The following is a 22,261-nucleotide window of genomic DNA, read 5'->3' as shown; positions in this document are numbered from 1 at the left end:
GATACACTGGTGAAAGAGACATATAATAAATACGTTTAGAGCCATTAACTGCCCTATGGGACAACCATTGACAGCATACACTGGGACCCCAAAAGAAGCATGTACCTCTACTTACAGGGGGCAGAGAAGATCTGTGCAAAATCACGAGGGAAGAGTGGGTGTGGCAATATAAGGAATTTCAAACAAATTAAATGTTTATCCAGAGGCAATAAGGGTGAGGCAAGGGTGGGTGTGTGCTAAATTGCTTCAGTCTTGTCGGACTCCTTGTGACCCTATGGACGTTTGCAGGCTCCTCTGTCCATGGGATTCTCCAGGCATGAATACTGAAGTGGGTTGTCTCCTCCAGGAGATCTTCCCAACCCAGGGATTGAACCTGTGCCTCTTGTATCTCCTACATTGGCAGGCGAGTTCTTTACCACAGTGCCAGAAGCAAGGGTAGGAAGATAATATTGGAAAAGTGGGGAAGGATTAGAGCAGGAATTATCTTAAGGAGCTTAGATAATATAGAGAAGGCAACCAAGGTTTTTAAGAATCAGTCCAACATAATTAGATCAGCCTTCAGAAAAGTAAATTACTCATTCTAACTGCTACAGACCAAAGGAGTTAGATTAAAAATAGAGGGATGAAAGCCAGCTAGGAGTCCTTTGCAATAACACAGTTAAGAAGAGATGAAAATTTCAATTAAAACAAAGAGGACAGATTCAAGGAAAGATTTGAGAGAAATTTAGAAGGAAATTTGAAAAAAAAGAATGAAAATTGGAACAAAGTGTGGGAAAAGCCACAAAGCAAAGTAACAAAGGTCAGCAAAAGCAAGTAGCCAAGTAGTTTCAGCAATTCTATTAGATATTGAAAATCTAAATAGACACAAAATAATGATAAGCTCCTCTAGGGTGTCTTGAGTTCCACACTATACTCAACACAATTTTGCTGCTGATAGATCATTAAAAAGATATCAATCTACTAATAAAATGGTCATTCGACATTTTATTTTCTATTATAAAAGTAATGTATTCATTATAGACTTCTTAAAAATGCAGAAAAGTAGAAAAATGGAAAAACACATCCATATTTCTACCACCCAAAGAAAAGTGCCATTGTTTGATCTTGATTAATTATATTGCTTGGGTTTTCCAAGTGGCACAGAGGTAAAGAATCTGCCTGCCAGTGCAGGAGATGCAGGTTTGATTCCTGGGTTGGGAAGATCCCCTGGAGGAGGAAATGGCAACCCACTCCAGTATTCTTGCCCGAAAAATTCCATGGACAGAGGAGCCTGGTGGGCTATAGGCAATGGGGTCATGAATCAATGGGGTCAAGAATTGGACATAACTGAGTGACACAAATATATTGCTGAAGAGAAATATATTTCTTTAGAGTATATTGTACTCTTAATAAGAGTACTACATTCAGACTAGTGCTCATAAGAGGGGTGGCCAGTTGGTACACATGGGAAGACCTTGAAGTCACCTCCTCCAAGACACAGGAGAGTTACAACTACTTAAAGAGCAGTGACCTATGAGAACAACCTTAAGACTAGCAGAGAAGATTTCCCACAACTAAAGACATAAAGAAGGAGCCACAATGAGACAGATAAGAAGGGTAGAGACGCAGTATAGTCAGGACCCACATTCCCTAGGTCTGGTGACCCACAAACAAGAGGAATATTTTAATCATAGGGGTCCTTCCTCAAAGAGTGAGGAGTCTGAGCCTCGCATCAAGCTCCCCAGCCTGGTTGTCATGCATCAGGAAGATGAGCCCCCAGCACTTCTGGCTTTGAAAACCAGCAGGGCTTATGTTCAATAGAGCCAGAGGCTTATAGGAAAGAGACTGGACTCTTAAGGGCATGTGCAATATCTCACATGTTCCAAGTCCCAGCACAAAGGCAGTAGTCTGAAATGAACCTGGATCAAACCCAGTTAGTGAGGATCAAACCTTGGTGAGGGAGGAGGCAACTGGGACTTCCCTTTGAGATAGAGACACTGGCAGCAACCTTTCAGGGAGCTCGTTCTACTGTGATAACATCGGTGCTGTTAAGTTCAACTTTGGAATCCTCCCTCTAGCTTATTAGCACCAGAGACTCAGTCCTGCCTTACAGCGGGCCACAGCAGCCACAGCACAAGACACAGCCTTGCAGCCGAATGGGCTGGGGGCCAGCTCCTCCAACCAGCACACTCACAGGAGTCAGTTACCACAAAAGAAGGGCACACACAGTCCACGTGGAGGGGGCACCGCTAGAGCGCTCTGGTGACCAGAGGGGAGCATGTTGTTGGACTTCACAGGGTTTCTTTTACAGAAGGCCACTTCTCTGAGACAGGAAATGTAGGGAGGAGCTCTCTGTGTCCAGCGGTTAGGATTTGGCGCCTTCACTGCCACGACCTGGGTACAACCCCTGGTCGGGGAACCAAATTCCACAAGCTTTACTACAAGACCAAAAAAAATAACAAGATCAGGAAGTTTAACAACCTACCTGACACATAGGAAATAAGCATAGGGAGTTAAGCAAAATGAGGAGACAGAGGCATATGTTCCAAACAAAGAGGCATAACCTCAGAAAAAACTAAATGAAGTCGAGATAAGCAACCAACCTGATAAAGTGTGTGTGTGTTAGTTGCTCGATCATGTGCCCATGGACTGTAGCCTGCCAGGCTCCTCTGTCCATGGGATTCTCCAGAGAAGAATACTGGAGTGGGTTGCTATTTACTTCTCCAGGTGATCTTCCCGACCCAGGGATCAAACCCAGGTCTGCTGAATTAGCAGGCAGACTCTTCACCATCTGAACCACCAGGGAAGCCACCAACCTGATAAAGAGATCAAGGTAAGACCACAAAGATGCTCACTGAACTGGGGAGGATGGATGAACACAGTGAGAATTTTAGAGAAAACATACAGAGCTGAAGAAGATAGTAACTGAAATAAAAATACACTAGAAGGAATCAACAGTAGATCAGATGATACAGAGAAATGGATGAGTGATCTAGAGTAGTGTTACTCAAGCTGAATAGCAAAAAAGGTTTTAAAAATGAGGATATTTTAAGAGACCTCTACGATAGCATCAAGCATACTAATATTTATAAGCATCCCAGAAGAAGAGAAAGGGGCAGAGAACTTACTTGAAGAAATAATAGCTGAAAACTACCCTAAACTGGGTAAGCAAACAGATATTCAGGTGCAGGAAATACAGAGTCCCAAACATGATAGGCGGAGAAGGCGATGGCATCCCACTCCAGTACTCTTGCCTGGAGAATCCCATGGATGGAGGAGCCTGATAGGCTGCAGTCCATGGGGTCACAAAGAGTCGGACACGACTGAGCGACTTCACTTTCCCTTTCATGCATTGGAGAAGGAAATGGCAACCCACTCCAGTATTCTTGCCTGGAGAATCCCAGGGACGGCGGAGCCTGGTGGGCTGCCGTCTATGGGGTCGCACAGAGTCGGACACGACTGAAGTGACTTAGCAGCAGCAGCAGCAGCAGCAAACATGATAGGCCCGAAGAGGTCCACACAAAGGCACATTAAAATTTAAATCCCCAGAATTAAAGATGAAGAGAGAATCTTAAAAGGAGCAGGAGAAAAGCAACTAGGTACATACAAGGGGACTTTCATAAGGCTGTAAAGTTTTTCAACAAAAACTTTGCAAGCCAAAAGGCGCACACACACACACACACACACACAAACCTACAACCAAGAATACTCTACCCAGAAAAGTTATCATTCAGACTTGAAGAAGAGATAGAATTTAACAGACAAGCAATAGCTAACAGAGTTCACCGCTACTAAACCAGCTTTAAAAGAAACCTTAAAGGGACTTCTCTAAGCCAAAAAGAAAAGACTGCTACTACTACAAATACAAAAAATATGACAGAAAATTATCTCACATACATGTACTGAAAGTGTGAGAATGGAAAAGGTATTCCATTCAAATGGAAATGAAAAGACAGCTGGGGCAGCAACACCTGTATCAGACAAAATAGACTTTAAAGCAAAGACTGCAAAGAAGGACATTTAGTATGATAAAGGAATCAATCCAACAAGAAGATGTAACAATTATAAATATATATGCACCCAATATAGGAGCACCTAGATATAAAATGCAAATATCAACAAACAAAGTGAAAAACTGACAATAATACAATAATACTAGGGGGAATTTAACACCCACTAGGGGGAATTTTACATCAATTGACAGAACATCCAGACAGAAAATCAATAAGGAAACAATGTCCTTAAATGACACATTGGTACAGATAAACTTAATAGCTATTTATAAAAGATTCCTTATGAAAATAGCAGAATATACATTCTTTTCAAGTACATATGGATAGATCACATGCTAAGCTACAAAACAAGTCTCAATAAATTTAAGAAGACTGAAATCTGAAAAAGAATATCATCCCTTCCCAAGGGGTATCTTTTTTCCAATCACAGTTCAAAAAAGCTTAGCCTAAAAGAACATCCATGACATTGATCTTATAAAATGTTGTAATATATTCTGTGTCCATCATTAAGATCATCAAAGGGTTTCAGAAAACAGAACATGAATAACTAAAAACAAAATGCAAATAAAATTGAAAAATGCCTTTTGCTTTATTTCACAGCAAAATTAATAGAACTTGATTCTTACAGTGGCTTGGATTTTAAAACAATATAGGAAGATGTTCACTTCATAAAGGAGCATCAAGGTTAGCCTCATTTTTATAACCTGAGCTTCCCTAAATGTTCCAGCTAACTCAGCCCTTTATGTCACTAAACCTTATGTAGAGCTGTGATTATAATATTGATCCAAAAGCTAAAAGCATAAGAAACTAGGAACCTGAATATCATCCACCTTTAAAGAAAATGCCTATAAACAGCCTTGCCTATAAATTTTAAAGGACTCATATTTCAGCCGATTTTCTATATTCATTGTATATAGAATGTACATGGTGAACTCTTTTAGCTAATTCATTGTAAGTGATGACATAAAGCATAAATAGAATTGTTTTCAAAGTAGAGGTACAAAAGACTCAGTATACTGCAAGATTCCATAGCTTGTCAACGTTTCTAACACCTGTAGGTAACCTGGAAAGGAGAAAGCTGGTAATTTAGACTAGATAACATTTTATACTTTGTTAACTTGGTGACTCCCTTGGCTACAACTGGTCTTTCTCAAAAGTCTGATCTCTTTTCTTCTACCTACAATGAGATTAGTATATATTCTTGTTAAATTCTTTACTGAAAAACTGTAACATATCTTTGTGAAGGAACCTGACAAGAATATGATACTTATAAATTTCTGCATGCAAAAACATGGTAAGAGAGTCAGTTAAGGATCACTTTGTTATACAGAAGAAATGAGCACAACATTGTAAATCAACTATATTTCAACTAAAAAAAAAAGCAGTTAAGGATGGGTAATAAAATCATATATCTGGAATGTTACAGTTTTTCTCTTCAAGGTATTATAGTTTATAATTCCTAAAAGGCAATTTTTATTTTTTATCAAGACTCCACCCTCAAAGAGACTGAAAAGGAAAGGCCCAGCAAAATTCCAAAATGCTACAAATAGGATGAAGGAGCTTTCCCCCATTTTGTTTTTATTATTGCAGGTTGTATGCTGTTTTAAGAAAACAAAAATACATAGTTAATAATAACAATTATTTCCCATTCCAGAACAGGAATCCAGGTTCAGAGGACAAATAATTTAAGTAGGCAGTAGCACTGGAATCAACAGGTCAGGAAAATGCCAGAAACTGAAAAACTACTAACTTCTTGAAGTTAGCTTCTTGTAAACACCTCCTTTTAAAATGTTTTGTTCAAAAGATTTGGTGATAGTATTAGAAGTCTCACGATAATTTCTTGTAATTTCAAGAGTGACTTTCAGAGAATAACAATAAAAAGGTTTACTTTCCCTTTCAGAGAGGGATAACTTCCTCTACAGAAGGAAAGGCAGACCAGAGAAAGAAGGAAAACCAGGTGGACAAAATGTTACACAACAGTGATTTTTAATTACGAGTCAACATGGATTCTATGCCAGCATTTTGCAGCCGGAACACAAAGCTAAACAGCTGGGAAATACTCGGGCACGTTCACGGAATCTAGCGTAAGGAATAACAATAGTAACTGGAAATTGTCTTTATTCAAGAAGGAAATGTTTATTTATGGGAATTACTGGATCAGTAATCGTTGATTCAAATATTCAAGATAAAGCAACAGTGGCCAATTACTAGCGAGACACAGGCGCTATGAAAGTGAAAACCGTCGACCTGTAATAGACCCTTGTCATATAAATTCCAAGCTGTTTGGTTTAAAACGCATTTATGCGCACCCGGAACACTGGAAAACCAGGGAGTTAAAGTCAAAGCAAATACAAGATTTTTATACAGGGCACATGACAGCGAACAATAGAGGTGGGGTAAGGTGGACACCCACCTCTGGTTTCTTACAAAAAAAGCTCATAAATCAAAACCGTGAATGAACGGTTCAAGTTATAGTGTGTGCAAGGCAAACGGTACAGTTTAATAAGGGGGGGGGGCCGGTAGGTTCCCATTTAAAATTAGCTTTCGCCTCTTCAACCCAGATCTTTGTGCCTCCGTGCTACGGATGAAGTTGGTCGGTTACACACACAAGCGCCGCCAGCTATTTCGCCGGGTCTCCCACCGTTCAAGCACCGGGGGTACACACACCTGACCGCTTAGGAGGGCCGTGCCGGGGGCGGGTAAGGACCGGGCTCCGGGCGCCGTCTCCTCCCCCGGGTCGGGAGGGAGCTCAGCGCCGCGGGAGCCGGGAGGAAGGTGGGCACTGGGAAGAGGAAGAGGCCGCCCCCTAGGGGAGCCGGGCTGCAGGCCCGGGGCCGGGGCGGGAGGGGCGGACGGGAGGAGGCGACCGGTAGGGAGACCGCGCCGTCGGGCGGGGCCGGCCCTCCAGCTGGCTCGGACCCCGGCGGGGCGGGCCGTAGACGGAGCGGCAGGGCCCGGACGCCGGCCCGTAGCCCAGGAGAAAGGGGGCGGCGGCGCGGACGGGACGGGGCGGCGGCTGCCCGCCGTGACCCTCTGCTCCCCCGCCCAGGCCCGGGCGCGAGTCGGAGGCGGCGGCGAAGGAAGGAGCCAGCATGGCTGAGACCTCGCCGCCGCCCACCGCCGGCGCGGAAAGTTGCAGCGAGGAGCCGGCGAGGGGCGGGAAGCAGCGGCCAGAGGAGCCGCGCCGCGCTCCAGCCGGGGGCGCGGACCCGGAGGACGAGGCGGGGCCGCCGCTGGCCTCCCCCGCGGGGCAATCGGAGCCCGGCTCTCCGGTGGCCGCCCCCTTCTTCCTGCTCTACCCGGGCGATGGAGGCGCCGGCTTCGTAGCGCGCCCGCCGCCGCAGCAGCAGCGCTCCTGGAGGACCCCGCCGTCGCCAGGTTCCCCGCTGCCCTTCCTTCTGCTGAACTACCCGAGCGGGGGCGGCGGCGGCGGCGGCAAACACCGTGAGTGGTGGTGGGGAAGGGAGATGCCGGCGGGGAAAGGGGGGCCTCGGCCGGGAAGGGCCAGTCAGGCTGCGCGGAGCTCCGCCTTCCGCTGGATCCCCGGAGCGGAGCGGGGCGCCGGGCCAGCGGGAGGCAGGGGCGCTGGGGGCGGCTCTCGAGAAGCTCGCGTCCCAGGGTGCAGGGGGGACGGGGGGGCGGCCGCGGTCCGGGCGCCGGACTGTTTACCTCCGAGTCTTCCCAGGCCGCAGGCTCCCGCCCGGCCTCCCCATCACTCCCCTCCCGGGCCGGGCGTTCGTCCTTGCCAGCCTCCCACGTGCTCGCGGATCGCAGCCCCGGGTTTCGGGTAGGAGTAGTCCCGGGAGGAGTCGAGGAGGGGGCGGCGCCCGGAGCCCGGGCCACCGGGCAGGTCAGCCGGCTACGGGCTCCCAGCGCCGCGGCCGCCGAGTAGGTGTGGCTGCTGCGCCGCCGCCGCCGCCCGCGTGGCCTCGGTTGGACCACTGAATTTTTTACGAGCGTTCACTCTACACGCGTAAATATCACAGATCAGTCCTCCCACAGTGGGAAGAGAAATCGGGAACTGTGCGCGGGGTGATGAGAAGGGAAAGTGTGGCTTGGGGAGAGCACCTCTCGGGATGATCTCGTTTGACAGGAAGAGGCCTCCACGTTTTTAAGAACACTGTCACCGGAGCCCTCTGAATGCAGAGGACCCACTTTGTGCTGGATCGGTCCGGAAATGTCTAGCGCTCCTTGCTAGTGAGCGCGGCCCTAGAGTAGGCAGTGTGTACACAAGACTTGCGGGAGTGTGAAGTCTGGTTTAAGAAGACAGGATCTTACAGTGTGAAAATGTGACTGAGGATACAAGACTTGAAATAATTGCTGAAAACTTGGCTTGTATGAGTTCTGAAAAGGGAGACTTGCCTAAGGCCAAGAGAGAATCAGTCTGTCTCTGTCTCAGTCTGTCTCAGAGCTAGAAATTTCTTTTTTAGCACCAAAGCAAACCTTGTAACTGTTCTGCACTGCCAAGAAACCCTGACTTTGCATTTTCTCCCGCTGATCCGTCCCCTAGAAAAAGATTAACATTAGTTGAATATTTTCTGTGTGCCTGTGCTGCTATTTTAGTTAACCCTCACATCGCTGTAAGTCAGTATGCCGCTTTTTCAGGTGAGGAAGCTGAAAATCAGTGTGATCAAGTGATTTGTCCTAAGTAACAGTGAGAGAGAAGGAATGAAGTTGACCAGATTCTTTGCCTACCGAGCCCAACACTCTTTGAGCGAAGAGCAGATGTCCAAAACTGTGATTGGACGGTTCTTCCCTAAATTAGGGTCCATTGGGTTCACCTTTGTTAGCTTCTCTGTTTTACTTACCTAGAATGGGGGCCAACGCTAACCATTGACTAAGAGTCTTATTAAAATCTTCCTTTGGGTGTTGAAGTAATCCACTAATCTCCAAAAGGGAGTGTCTAATATTGTCAGAAATGAGTCTTTTTATAAGCAGAGGAGGTGAAAGTAAGAATATTCTCAACACTAGTTTTCAGTTTCTGAGGAATCTGCTTTCTGCTTTGTTCTTTAAGCACTGCCTTCTTCTTCCTAAAAACTTTATATTTTTGTATACTGCTTATTAATGAGTCGTTGTAGAATGAAAAAGATCCTCCTCTCAGTTCTTTATAACTCTGTGTAACCGAGTTATAGTAGTAGAAGTTGTGGTAGAAGGCATAATGTAGAAAAAATTTTCAGTTATTGGCCAGTATCTGTTATGCGCATTACCTGAATTTCAATTGATTTATTTGATCCTTCCTCTTATAAGGGCTGACTTTTTTTTTTTTTTTTAAGTATTGTCAGAAAATTGGGGCCTTAGCTTGATCAAGATCAGCAGTGAGAATTAAAAGCTTAAATTTTGTAACTGTGATTCCTTGGTCTCTACCTTACAATAGTAGATATGTGGGATGATTTGTCTGCACATAAAGTTCTCCTGGCCTTTAATTTCTGAAATAGTTTATACATGTGTAAATGCCCAGAAAAATTATTGGGAAAATATGTGTCCCACTTAACACTTTTTATAGACCAGTCACTGAGGGACAGTTCATATTGTAAAATATCACTGATACTTACATTATTCAACTATAAAATTGTCTGAAAGTGGTTCTTATTGTGTACTGTTTTTATTTTTACCTGTTATTTTAATATATACCTTAGAACACACACACTTAGAAAAAGGAATACCTTAGATATTAATAAAAATACTTCCTTGTTGCTCCTCTGTAGAGTCAGTGCAGTATTGCTTTGTGTAATGTACTTGGATATCAGAACCTGGGGTCTCCTAATTCCTCATTTGAGCAACCTCAGACCAGCTGTTTTTAAAAGACTTCTCACTTCAGTTACCAGGGCAGTACTTAGACTCAACCTCAACACATGATGAATATTTGTCTCTTCAACACCAAATTTTTAACTCTTGCTAATGTATTTGCCAGAAGTGTATACATATACAACAATTTTGACAGGGTGTGTATTAAGGTATTATTATCTCTTCATTTTAGAAATCTTGACTGTACTCAGAGATTTAAAAAATTAACCCTTATGTTTGAGTTTAGGAGCTTTGTTGTAAATGACACCGATGAAGAATAGCAAAAATGTGTGCAGAAGAAGTAGCCTAAACTTTGCAGGAATCATGATATATAAGGTTTCAGTGTAAAATCTTGCAGGATATACGGTCTATAAAATAACTCAATGAGCTTAAATGCAGTATGAAACTTTTCTGCCGTGCCTTGTCAGATTGTGTCACGTTCTGTGTGTGCTAGTAATCTGCTAAATTTTTATGCTTCTAGCTTTTAAGTCTCAAAATTCCACCATGCCTTTGTTTTAAAATAAAAATTACAATAATGCATGCATCTGTTCTTACTCTTTATATGTACATTGAGCCCCCCAACGGAGAAGGCAATGGCACCCCACTCCAGTACTCTTGCCTGGAAAATCCCATGGACGGAGAAGCCTGGTAGGCTACAGTCCATGGGGTTGCTAAGAGTCGGACACGACTGAGCGACTTCACTTTCACTTTCCCCTTTCATGCACTGGAGAAGGAAATGGCAACCCACTCCAGTATTCTTGCCTGGAGAATCCCAGGGACGGCGGAGCCTGGTGGGCTGCCGTCTATGGGGTCGCACAGAGTCGGACACGACTGAAGCGACTTAGCAGCAGCAGCAGCAGCGAGCCCCCCAAAAATAAAAAAGTACATTGAGCACGAAGTGAACTTTCCTCTTTGTGGGCCCTCAAGCCCTCCTGTCCCCCAGCTTCTTCCATCAACACCATAGTTTATTATCAGAGAATACCACCTTTGAGTTTGGTGAGTTTTCTTCCAGAACTTTTGCATGCATTCACACAACTGTGTGTATTCATATTTCATGCGGCATTCTCCCCCTTGGCGTATGACTGTTATTTCCAGTTTTTCATCAGCTCTCTGAGAAGGAGCTTCTTGCATGCCACAGCCCAGTACTTTTGAAACCAAGTCCCCCTAAAACACAATTCTTTTGCCGAGTTTATGGTTAAACCCTTTATTGAAGACTTCATTCTCTTTCTTGTTCCCCAAGTGTTCCCCTCAGGATTAAAGAGTATCAAAGAAAAGGGGGGATTGAAACCAAGCAGGACCCTTTGGGGCCTTTCCAGGCACAAAAGTCGTTCTGTGTCCCCCATTTCTTGTTTGTAAAAAAAAAAAAGGCTTTAGAGTGCCAAAGAGCAGACTCAAGCCAAGGACAGGTTAATGAAGAGGACAATAGAGTCACAGGACTCCTAGTTTCTCCTGAAGGGATATAGATAACAATCTGACACATACCTTTGAATTGTTCTATAGAAACTAAGACCCCCCCACCCAGGTGGAGGACATCCACCACATGCTGATCTCAAGCTTGGTAGACCCCAGACTGGTGGGAACCAGAAAGTTGAGATTCCTGAAACATAAGCATGTTATCAGCCAGTCAGAAGAAGGTTCTTGAGCTGATCGTGCATCCTATGACTGACTCGCTCCTCTTGCCTGAAAGTCATCCAGGAGTTCAGGTCTTTTGAGCATGAGCTGCCCATTTTGCTTGCTTGGCGCCCTGCAAATAAACCCATACCTTGTTTCAAACACCTGTGATCAGAGTTTGGCTTTCTGTGCCAAGGGCACACCAGTAACACTTTTAATGCCTTCCCTTTCCATCGTAACTTTTGAGTTGTGTTGTGGGTGGACAGAATGGACAAGAGATGGCTTCTCCTTCCTTGGTAGGAAGGAAAAGGCACCCCTGCCATCTGCATGGTTATCAGCTTCTACTGACAGCTCTTTTCCTCTTTCAACTCCCAGAGCCACCACAGACATTTGTATTTAAGGCAGTGCCATGCAAATAGCCCACATCTCTGCCCTTTTCTCTCAAGTACAACAGTGTACAAAAACAGTCACACTCACAAAGAAGCAGCTTTCTTTCTGTATTTGTGTGTGCTGCTTTGAGATGGGAGGAGGGCTAGGAAAGGAATAGAAAGAAGGGAGAAAAAGCCTTGGGGAGGACTGGCAGTGTTACTATGACTACCCACTTCAAAATTGAGTATACGTAACTGAATGCCTTGGTTGAGCCCTGGAGAGTGCAGAGGACGAGACTTCTAGAAGCATTCAGCTGTTTTTCACAGATGCACTTTAAGAGTCCATGTTGTAGGGAAGGAACTTTCTCATTTACATATGAAACCAGGAATGTGTATTTAAGGGGAGAAAGTCAATTTTATGTTCCCAGTTTCATACACACATTTACAGTATAAAGATAAGTATATATTATATATATGTGTGCATATATACATTATTTGTATATGTATGTATATATTCATTGACTTTAGTTTATTCAACATGGATATTTCTATTATTATGTCTCTCTCCTTTCTTCATTGTTTAACAGTACTCTAGAAAACATTATACCTGGTTAGGAGTTGAATACACATTAATCAGTTCATCTGCTGTTTGCTTTTTAAACTTTGAAAAGACAAAAGTACTTTTTCTGGTTTTGTAAATATAGAGGCATCTGCCCCAAATGCAGAGGTATGAAGGGAAGTGTCCAGCCATCAGAATGGAAAAGTTTTGCACATTGACCTCATATTAGTAGGTTTTTGCTTGATTTGTGGCTTTTAAAAACATAGCCTTTTGTTATAATCAATGTAAAGCAGTGCCTTTCTATACAGCCTTGTGATTCACAAATCTGTAGCCATCAGCTCTTTTCCAACTGTGTTCAGAATGCAAGGAGCCACCTTCTGATCCATTAAATGCTGTTTTGTTAAATGGCAGCTATAAGGACCCATAAGAAAAGGGGGAAAACCTCAGAAATGCAGCATCTTCTGTGTGTAATTGTTGGTAGCTTGGTAACGACCAGAGGCCTGTAGTTTAACCCTTGACCTTGCTCAGTCGCTGAGTCCTGTCCGATTCTTTGTGACCCCATGGACTGTAGCCCGCCAGCCTCCTCTGTCCATGGGATTTTCCAGGCAAGACTACTGGAGTGGGTTGCCATGCCCTTTTCCAGTTTAGCTCTTAGTTCAGTTCAGTTCAGTCACTCAGTCGTGTCCGACTCTTTGCGACCCCATGAATTGCAGCATGCCAGGCCTCCCTGTCCATCACCAACTTCCGGAGTTTACCCAAACTCATGTCCATTGAGTCGGTGATGCCATCCAACCATCTCATCCTCTGTCGTCCCCTTCTCCTCCTGCCCTCAATCTTTCCCAACATCAGAGTCTTTTCCAATGAGTCAGCTCTTCGCATCAGGTGGCCAAAATATTGGAATTTCAGCTTCAACATCAGTCCTTCCAATGAACACCCAGGACCGATCTCCTTTAGGATGGATTGATTGGATCTCCTTGCAGTCCAAGGGACTCTCAAGAGTCTTCTCCAACACCACAGTTCAAAAGCATCAATTCTTCGGCGCTCAGCTTTCTTCACCGTCCAACTCTCACATCCATACATGACCACTGGAAAAACCATAGCCTTGACTAGATGGACTTTTGTTGGCAAAGTAGTGTCTGCTTTTAAATATGCTATCTAGGTTGGCCATAACCTTCCTTCCAAGGAGTAAGCATCTTTTATTTCATGGCTGCAGTCACCATCAGCAGTGATTTTGGAGCCCCAAAAAATAAAGTCTGACACTGTTTCCACTTTTTCCCCATCTATTTCCCATGAAGTGATGGGACCAGATGCCATGATCTTAGTTTTCTGAACGTTGAGCTTTAAGCCAACTTTTTCACTCTCCTCTTTCACTTTCATCAAGAGGCTCTTTAGTTCCTCTTCACTTTCTGCCATAAGGGTGGTGTCATCTGCATATCTGAGGTTATTGATTTTTCTCCCAGCAATCTTGATTCCAGCTTGTGTTTCTTCCAGCCCAGCGTTTCTCATGATGTACTCTGCTGCTGCTGCTGCTGCTGCTAAGTCGCTTCAGTCGTGTCCGACTCTGTGCGACCCCATAGACGGCAGCCCACCAGGCTCCGCCGTCCCTGGGATTCTCCAGGCAAGAATACTGGAGTGGGTTGCCATTTCCTTCTCCAGTGCATGAAAGGGGAAAGTGAAAGTGAAATCTCTCAGTCGTGTCCGACTCTTAGCGACCCCATGGACTGTAGCCTACCAGGCTTCTCCGTCCATGGGATTTTCCAGGCAAGAGTACTGGAGTGGGGTGCCATTGCCTTCTCCGGATGTACTCTGCATGTAAGTTAAATAAGCAGGGTGACAATATACAGCTCTTAAGAGTATCTATTAATAAATCCAGGTGGGTCCTTTCTACACACAGTTGAAATGACCTGGGATCCTGAGCATTTCAGGCACTGGGTTGTGCCCCAATTCCTGCCTCATGACTAAACTAGCTGTCTGCCTCTTGCCTTCATGATATAACTTTCATCACCACTGCTGCCTGGACTGTCACAGTTGTCTCCCTAGCCATCTTCTCCCCTTTTTCTCCCTGCTTTCTTTTCTTTTACCTGCTCTTCTGGCCTGGCATTATCAACAAATCCTGTTATGCTTTTAATGCACAAAGCAACAGTTTTAGAATATTAGATGTAATCTCTGAGCCTTTGACTCTGTTTTGACTGCTCTGCTAGTGATAATCATGGGTTCATTCATTCAGAGTTTTCTTATTTCTTAGTTCTGATCTCAGCTTCATTTTAGATACTATAGGATCCCAAAAGGCTGTTCATTAGATGACAAAAATTTTACTGTGGTATTGTAACCCAGACAATTGTGAATAAAGAAAGTGACTAGTAAGATAGTCATGGTACTTAGTGGCTACCATTTCTATGAATAGAATATTTTTATGTGCTAAGCAGGCAGGCAAAAACCTCACATGTATCAGTACTTACCAGTTGGGGGGGGGTTATATTTATGAGGTATTTCTTAGAATTTCCATCAGATAGAAGAGCCAGTACACAAAACTACTCACTTAACAATGAAAGCTGAAAAGAAAAAACGGGGAGGAGGAGGAGGAGGAGTGCACAGAGAATTCATACAGGGAGATGGACGGGTGTAGCAGGTGTTTTTCATCAGAGTATTTGACTCAATCTCCTAAGTGCCTTATCGAAACTATTATATAAAATAAATTCTGATAGTAATCTTGGATTTAGAAGATTATGTTCTGGAGATAATGATTTTTTGGTTTTAAGGAAGGTCTTATCTTAAACCTCAGCACACCTCAGAATCACCTGGAAGTCTTGTTAGCAGAGATTTCAGGCCCTGTCCCTAGAAGTGTGTGTGTGTGTGTGTTTGTTTTGTTTTGTTTTCTGTTTTTACTGAGGTATAATTGACATTTTTATTTTATATTAGAGTATAGTTGATTAACAATGTTGTGTTAGTTTCAGCTGTACAGCAGAGTGATTCAGTTATACGTATACATGTATCTGTTGTTTTTCAAATTCTTTTCCCATTTAGGTGATTACAGAATATTGAGCAGAGTTCCCTGTGCTGCACAGTAGGTCCTTGTTGATTATCTGCTATAAATATGGCAGTGTGTACATGTCAATCCCAAACCCTCAATCTAACCCTCTCCCCACCCATCCTCCCTTGGTACCTATTATTGACATGTTAGTTTCAGGTACACAACTTGATAATTCAATATTTGTATATATTGCTTTTTTTTTAAAACTGAAGGATAGAGAATGAATTCATATTCCTGAATAGTCTAAGTATCCAAAGCTCATGTAGTTAATCACGGTATGCTGGCTCACCAAGGCCTTCAAGAAACCAGTTTGGATAGAGGGCAGTAAAAAAAGTTGCTGGATGGGAGAGACAGCAGAGGAAAGGTGACAAAGAAAGCAGCTTTTCAGACTGAAAGAATAGTGTTGGCCTCAAAACATGTTCACCAGAATGTATTTTGTCTCACATCTTTTCCCTCTGTGACTTTTTAAAATTTATTTATTTTTAATTGGAGGATAATTGCTTTATGATATTGTGTTGGTTTCTGCCATACATCAACATGAATCAGCCATAGGTATACATATGGCCACTCCCACTTCAACCTCCCTCCCACCTCCAGAAGCTAAGAGAACACATTTTTCTAGTGTAGGTCGTAGGTAGTAAAAAGTCTAGGTGGATGATGATAAGTTCAGCTCAGTTCAGTCTCTCAGTCGTGTCCGACTCTTTGTGACCCCATGAACCGCAGCACGCCGGGCCTCCCTGTCCATCACCAACTCCTGGAGTCCACCCAAACCCATGTCCATTGAGTCGGTGACGCCATCCAACCATCTCTTCCTCTGTCGTCCCCTTCTTTTCCTGCCCTCAATCTTTCCCAGCATCAAGAGAACATATTTTCCTAGTGTAGATCATAGGTAATAAAAAGTCTAGGTGGGTGATGATAAGAGTTTAGCCTTATTAACTGGATGAAATGATGATAACTCCTTGTCGCCTAATATTTTTGAAAATTCCTGAAATAATTAAACAAGTTGCATAAAAGACATACTGCTTCTCTGTCATTGCACAGGCAACTGGTAGCCATCATAAATAAAAGTAGAACCCCATTTTAATGAACTTTGCAGAACTTCACAGCTGTCAGATTTCTACGCAAGTGTTATTAACATTATAATGTCTTCTACAGTGCAAAGTAGCTCAAGTATGAGCTTTTAAATTTATTCTGGGAATAATTGAGTAGTATACCAAAGCATTAAAGAATCTATTTGAAATTATGTGAAAAGAAATGCTTTTAGGTTTACAAAAGCAGTGGTACTTGAGAGGGAACATATCAATATGGTCATGTCCTCTACTGTAGCTATTTGAATAACTGTGCAAAGTTAATTCATAGTCTTCCTGAAACATAACAGATCAGGAATCAGGCACTGCTGGGCCAAGATCATACTCTTTGCAAAGAACATCTTAAGTGTGTGATTCTAGACTTGCTCTATACGGAGTGGACACGAAACTCCTCATGTGTCGGGAGAGTGGCGTGAATGGTGGGGCAGAGGTGGGAAGTTTTGAAACCTCATAATCCATAAGGAAAGGAGAGAGTGGCAGACTGACAAATGGCACATAGGAAGCAGAAAAAATTAATTGGTTCAGCGTGTTGCCTTTTAAAATGAGGTTCCTCTCTCTAACCTTAGAATCTTTTTAGGGACTCTCCACAGACATTTATCTGCTTCCCCTGCCTTTTTTTATGAACTTAGGAGATGCAGCCACCGGATGTGAAGGCTTGGTAAAACTCTGACCCCTCTCTCCTTCCTTCCTCAAGGCTCAAGAGATACCTCAGCATACCCTTTGCTCAGATCACCTTTTTACTTTCCTCTACCTTAGTCCCTTAAACATTGATCCTTACTGACTTTTATTTCATGTGATGATAGGTTTTTATTTATATTAGAGTATAATTGCTTTACAGTGTTGTTAGTTTCTGCTGTACAACAGCATGAATCAGCTATGTTTATACATATATCCCCTTCCTCTTTTTTTTTTTTCCCAGAACTCTCAAAGGCAAAATCACTTGTGAAAATGATGATAATGGCTGCCATGTACTGACTGTCTGCTTTGTGCCAAGTGCCATGCTGAGCATTTTACTTACATTATTTCATCTAACTCTGAAGTAGTTAATAAAAGTATCCCCATTTTGTCAGTGAAGAAACAGGCGCCAAAACAAATATTTTGCCAGCATTACTCAGCTTCTAAGTGGTGGACCTAGGATTCACTGTAGCCATTCTGACTTGAGTCCACATGCTCTCAGCCTCCTTCACTGTCTTCCATAACTGTAATCACATTCTAAACTGGAGGCTCAAAAAAAAAAAATAAACTGGAGGCTCCTCCTTAAGCAGCAGTGGCCCTCAAGTTTCTTGTTCTGCCCAGCAAAGCCCTATTTGCTAAAAAAAAAAAAAAAAAAAAAAGAATGTGAAATTCACAAGATACCAGTGTGATAGAAAAAACAGTTATATATGTAAGTAACACTAAATTAGCCACGTGTGTGTGACAGGGACTTCGGAATTCCTTAAACACCCATAATTTTCTGTTTCTTATCTGTTGCCTTTGTTCTTTCTTCATATCCATAGTGACTAGCACATAATACCTTATACATTGTATGGCATCATCGACTCAAAGGACATGAGTTTGAGCAAACTCCAGGAGATAGTGAAGGACAGGGAAGCCTGGCATGCTGCAGTCCTTGAGGTTGCAGAGTCAGCACAACTGAGCGACTGAACAACAACAACAATACTTGCTAAATGATTGAATTTGTTATGTATAAATTAATAAAGCCTGTGTTAGAATGAAGTATCTTTTGGGGCATAAATATAGCTTGATTTTCTAGAACTTGGGGTTTTCATGGTTGAAGTGAAACACGAGGGTGGAAATATACCATTGCAAAAATATAGAGTACTTTAAAGTTTCATATCTATACCAACAAGTATCTGTTGAGAGTCTGGTATTGGGAAGGTACTGTTTTAAGCAAGTGTGTAATGGTGTGCAAAACAGGCCAAGTTCTTACGGAGCCTGTGGTCTTTGTGAAGCTAGTTATTTATTTCCTTTTTAATACCTGAATAAATTGAGACAGGAGGAAGATAAATTTCTCAAGATGGCCTACTAAGCAGTTGGTAGCTTTACATCTGTAAATTATTACCTCCTGCCAATTAGCCATGAAATCCACTTTAGTTATTAAGGCAGGAGTTATTTTTGTGTTATGTAAGTTAATTTTAACAGAAAAATGTGCATTGTAATACTACTCCTTGGTGTTTAGCAGTCATAGTCTGGCAGTCATGACTCAGCTTCTCAGGTATACTCATTGTATATAATATCATTCTTGGTTAATATCTAACCAAGTAGTACTGAGCTTGCCAAATGTATAAACCTAAACTTTCAGCAGTCTCAACATTAGCTGTAGATATAACGGAGCTTTGTCTGAGAGAGGGAAGGAAGTGGAGGGAGGATGGGACCATGTGACAACGTCATGATCATTCAGCTGGATAATCTTATAATTTAGCAGAAACATCTGGACTTTCCCACGTGTCATCATTATGATAATTCATCGAGGAAACACTTTTGTGCTAATAGCAGCTAGTGAAATTTGAGAGAGGGTAAGACTTTTCTTCTTAACTTGTAAAACCATGACCCAGGAAGCCTTGGGAAACAGAACTTGTGAGCTTTACAAACTGACTTAGTTGCGCAAGTTGACTAATTTTAAGAAGCTCTATTGTGTGTAGAATAGGAACTCTGTAATAGGAGGAGTCAGCTAACTATAAAAGAAATAAGGGAAGTGGTCTTTTACCTTCAAAGCTGTTGGAGAAGAATTGGCATACCTACCAGAAATCTATTTCTGAAAAGCATCTAAATAATATCATTTAAAAATGAAAACTTGTTAGAAATAAGCCAAATGCTCACCAGCATAAAAATGGATAAAAAATTGTTTCTATATAGAATGGCCTATTACCTTGTAATCAGCAGCCCGAAAGGTAAAGTACAGCTACACACTACAGTATGAATACATCTTAGAAAACACAGTTTTGAGTGAAAGTGTGTTAGTCACTCAGTCATGTCCAACTCTTTGCAACCCCATGGACTGTAGCCCGCCAGGCTCCTCTGTCCATGGAATTCTCCAGGCAAGAATGCTAGAGTGGGTTGCCATTCCCTCTCCAGGGGATCTTTCTGACCCAGGGATAAAACCCCAGTCTCTGACACTGCAGGCAGATTCTTTATGGTCTGAGCCACCAGAGAAATCTTAGAAAATGCAATATTGAGTAAAAGGCTTAGATTATATATAGTATGAAGCCCTTTTTGCTGAAGTTAAAAAACTGAAGCTGAAATACTACTTGAAAGAAAGTGTTAGTCACTCAGTCATGTCTGACTCTTTGTGACCCCATGGACTGTATAGCCTGCCAGGCTCCTCTGTCCATGAAATTCTCCAGTCCAGAATACTGGAGTGGGTAGCCATTCCCTTTTCCAGGGGATCTTCCTGACCCAGGTATGGAACCCAGGTCTCCCACATTGCAGGCAGATTCTTTACCAGTTGAGCTACCTGGGAACCCCAAAATATTGTTTAGGCATCTGTTATTTGTAAGAGTAGTTTTAGAATAAGGTAATGGTTTACCAAAATTCAGAAGTAGTTGCCTCAAAAGAGGAGGCAGAAATACAGAAGAGAGAAATGAAAGTTGCTCAGTCGTGTCCAGGCCAGAATACTGGAGTGGATAACCTTTCTCTTCTCCAGGGGATCTTCCCAACCCAGGGATCAAACCGAGGTCTCGCACATTGCAGGCGGATGCTTTACCAGCTGAGCCACAAGGGACGCCCAAGAATACTGGAGTAGATAGCCTGTTCCTTCTCCAGTGGGAACCAGGGTCTCCTGCATTGCAGGCAGATTCTTTAACAACTGAGCAATCGGGGAAGTTATCAGGGAAGCTATCAGAAGAAAGAAGCCATATGTAAATGTAAGACACTGGTCTATTTCTCCAGCTGAGCAATGGTTTCATGGATATTAATTTTTTTTTTTTAAGACTTTAAATTATGCATTGAAGTTTCTTATTTAAAGACGTTCTGAAATGAGTCATTTTAGAAAATAGTTCCCACCTTCATTTATCTTCTCACACTTCTGAATGTATCAGGTATTCTTAACATGTTCACCTAGGTAAGTAAATGTGGCAGAAACTTGGCAAGGTGGTTTTTCCAGTTCTCAGAGAGGTGGTGCAGTAAGCAAGTGACATTCTTCACGATAGTCAGGAAGAATTTGGTTGACCCTTTGCCAGCACAAGCGGAAAGATCCGTACTGGATTCATAGCTTCGCAAAAAATGCCCACTTGGGAATTCCTTGGCAGTCCAGTGGTTAGAACTTAGTACTTTCCCTGCTGGGACCTGGGTTCAATTCCTGATCCTCGAAATAAGATCTCACAAGCCACACTCCATGGCCAAAAAAAAAGGGAAAGAAAAAAGGCTCACTTGTTAAAAACCTAAACTAGCTATATAAGGGTGACTAAGTAAAATATATAGTTTGTGAAACATTATGGTGAAAAGTATGAAAGCTGATAACATTTTTCTCTTCTTCAAATCTTAATTTTGTTGAAATTGGTGTTTAGGAAATTTCAAGAGTACCTTGCCTATGTTACTTTGTTTTTCCTTTTGTTTTATTTCCTTTTATTTTCCCTGTGATCCTTGGGGTGAAGTGCTGAAGTTGCAAAGTATAGAAGAAAACATGGACTTTAGGGGCATTCTAGAAGCAGCTGGAAATCCCAAATCTGCCACTTGTTAATTGTGTGATCTTGGACCAGTTAGGTGGCTCAGCTTGGCTTCCTTGAATGTAAAGAAGGGATATCAATATCTGCTTTGCAGGAGTCTTGTGAGGACTTGCTATAATATTTATGTATGAAGCACCTAACAGAAAAAAGAAATCCAATAAATGATAGTACCTTAAGTAGTAATAATTTTTCCACATTATATAACAGGGACACTGAGCATGAAAAATCAGTCTTTGTCTTAGGAGGTGAGTAAATATACTTTAAAGGAATGTAACTACTAACTTTGAAAAGTGAATCTCATTTGCTTTCAGTCATAAAGTGGAAAATTCGAGCTGTGTAAGCAGCTAGAACATAGGTATTATTCAGATCATTATCTTGAATTTAAACTTTACATACTCTTGTTAATTCTATTTTACGGCCACAGACTATACCCGAGCCCCTCACAACTATTTTACAAATATATGCTGTTATTCACAAGTGCACTCACATGAAAAAATAGTCCAATACAGCTTATAAGTAGTATGTTTATGAGAGAAAAGTTCAGTTTGTATGTCTTGCCAATGACGTAATATTGCCTTTATGTTCTAAGCTAATATGTTTACATAGTAAAGACCCACATGTGAAAACATGACTAAGCAATAGTTAAAATTACTTTTATTTATTGGAGAAGGAAACAGCAACCCACTCCAGTATTCTTACCTGGAGAATCCCATGGACAGAGGAGCCTGGCCTGGCAGGCTACAGTCCACGGGGTCGCAAAGGGTTTGACACAACTGAGCAACCGAGCATAGTTCTCTATAAATTGTGCTGGTTTTCATAGTAAATGTATTGCTTATGAACAATGAGCAACTGTCATGTTGAAGACTCAGGAGTGTTTACCTGCAAACAGATGTAACTTGGTAGAAGTACAGGTTTTCCTGCCCACCCACAGTTCTTATTTCTGAAATAAGTGTTAACACCTCCTCAAACTGGTAGATATGGGAAACTCAAGGGTAAGCAGTGTGTACAGATTTTTCTCTCCTGGGCAAAAGTTTTAGTTGCTTTGGACTTTGCTCCCTGTGTCCTCCACCTGAAGAGAAGGACTTTGGAAGGAATGTTAACCAAGCTACTCTGCTTGTTGACATAGATGTTCTTTTTGTGCTGCTATGTTGTAATCAGTCCAAA

At 42.5% G+C, this 22,261-nt stretch overlaps 1 protein-coding gene across 31 annotated transcripts in view; it reads left to right on the top strand.

Annotated features, from left to right (window-relative positions):
- The window catches only part of RUFY3 (RUN and FYVE domain containing 3), a 153,658-nt gene that overhangs the window by 42,865 nt on the left and 88,532 nt on the right, over window positions 1-22,261 (top strand). For 23 of the 31 annotated variants that reach the window (XR_014081398.1, XR_014081408.1, XR_014081419.1 and 20 more), the window contains exon 1: window positions 6,843-7,436. Coding sequence is in view for 10 of the 31 variants with exons in the window: in XM_081587280.1 (XP_081443406.1) it covers window positions 7,085-7,436 (352 nt within the window). In the remaining 21 variants the exon portion in view is untranslated. Of the gene's footprint in view, window positions 1-4,973; window positions 5,074-5,892; window positions 6,077-6,655; window positions 6,692-6,842; window positions 7,437-22,261 lie in introns of those variants that run through there. The other 8 variants (XM_081587394.1, XM_081587360.1, XM_081587386.1 and 5 more) reach the window with 4 other exon arrangements.

The sequence above is a fragment of the Giraffa tippelskirchi genome, chromosome 1 (assembly GCF_054371585.1).
Source record: "Giraffa tippelskirchi isolate mGirTip1 chromosome 1, T2T-mGirTip1v1.2.pri, whole genome shotgun sequence".
Classification (NCBI taxonomy): domain Eukaryota; kingdom Metazoa; phylum Chordata; class Mammalia; order Artiodactyla; family Giraffidae; genus Giraffa; species Giraffa tippelskirchi.
This window is presented reverse-complemented; position numbering and strand designations above follow the sequence as displayed.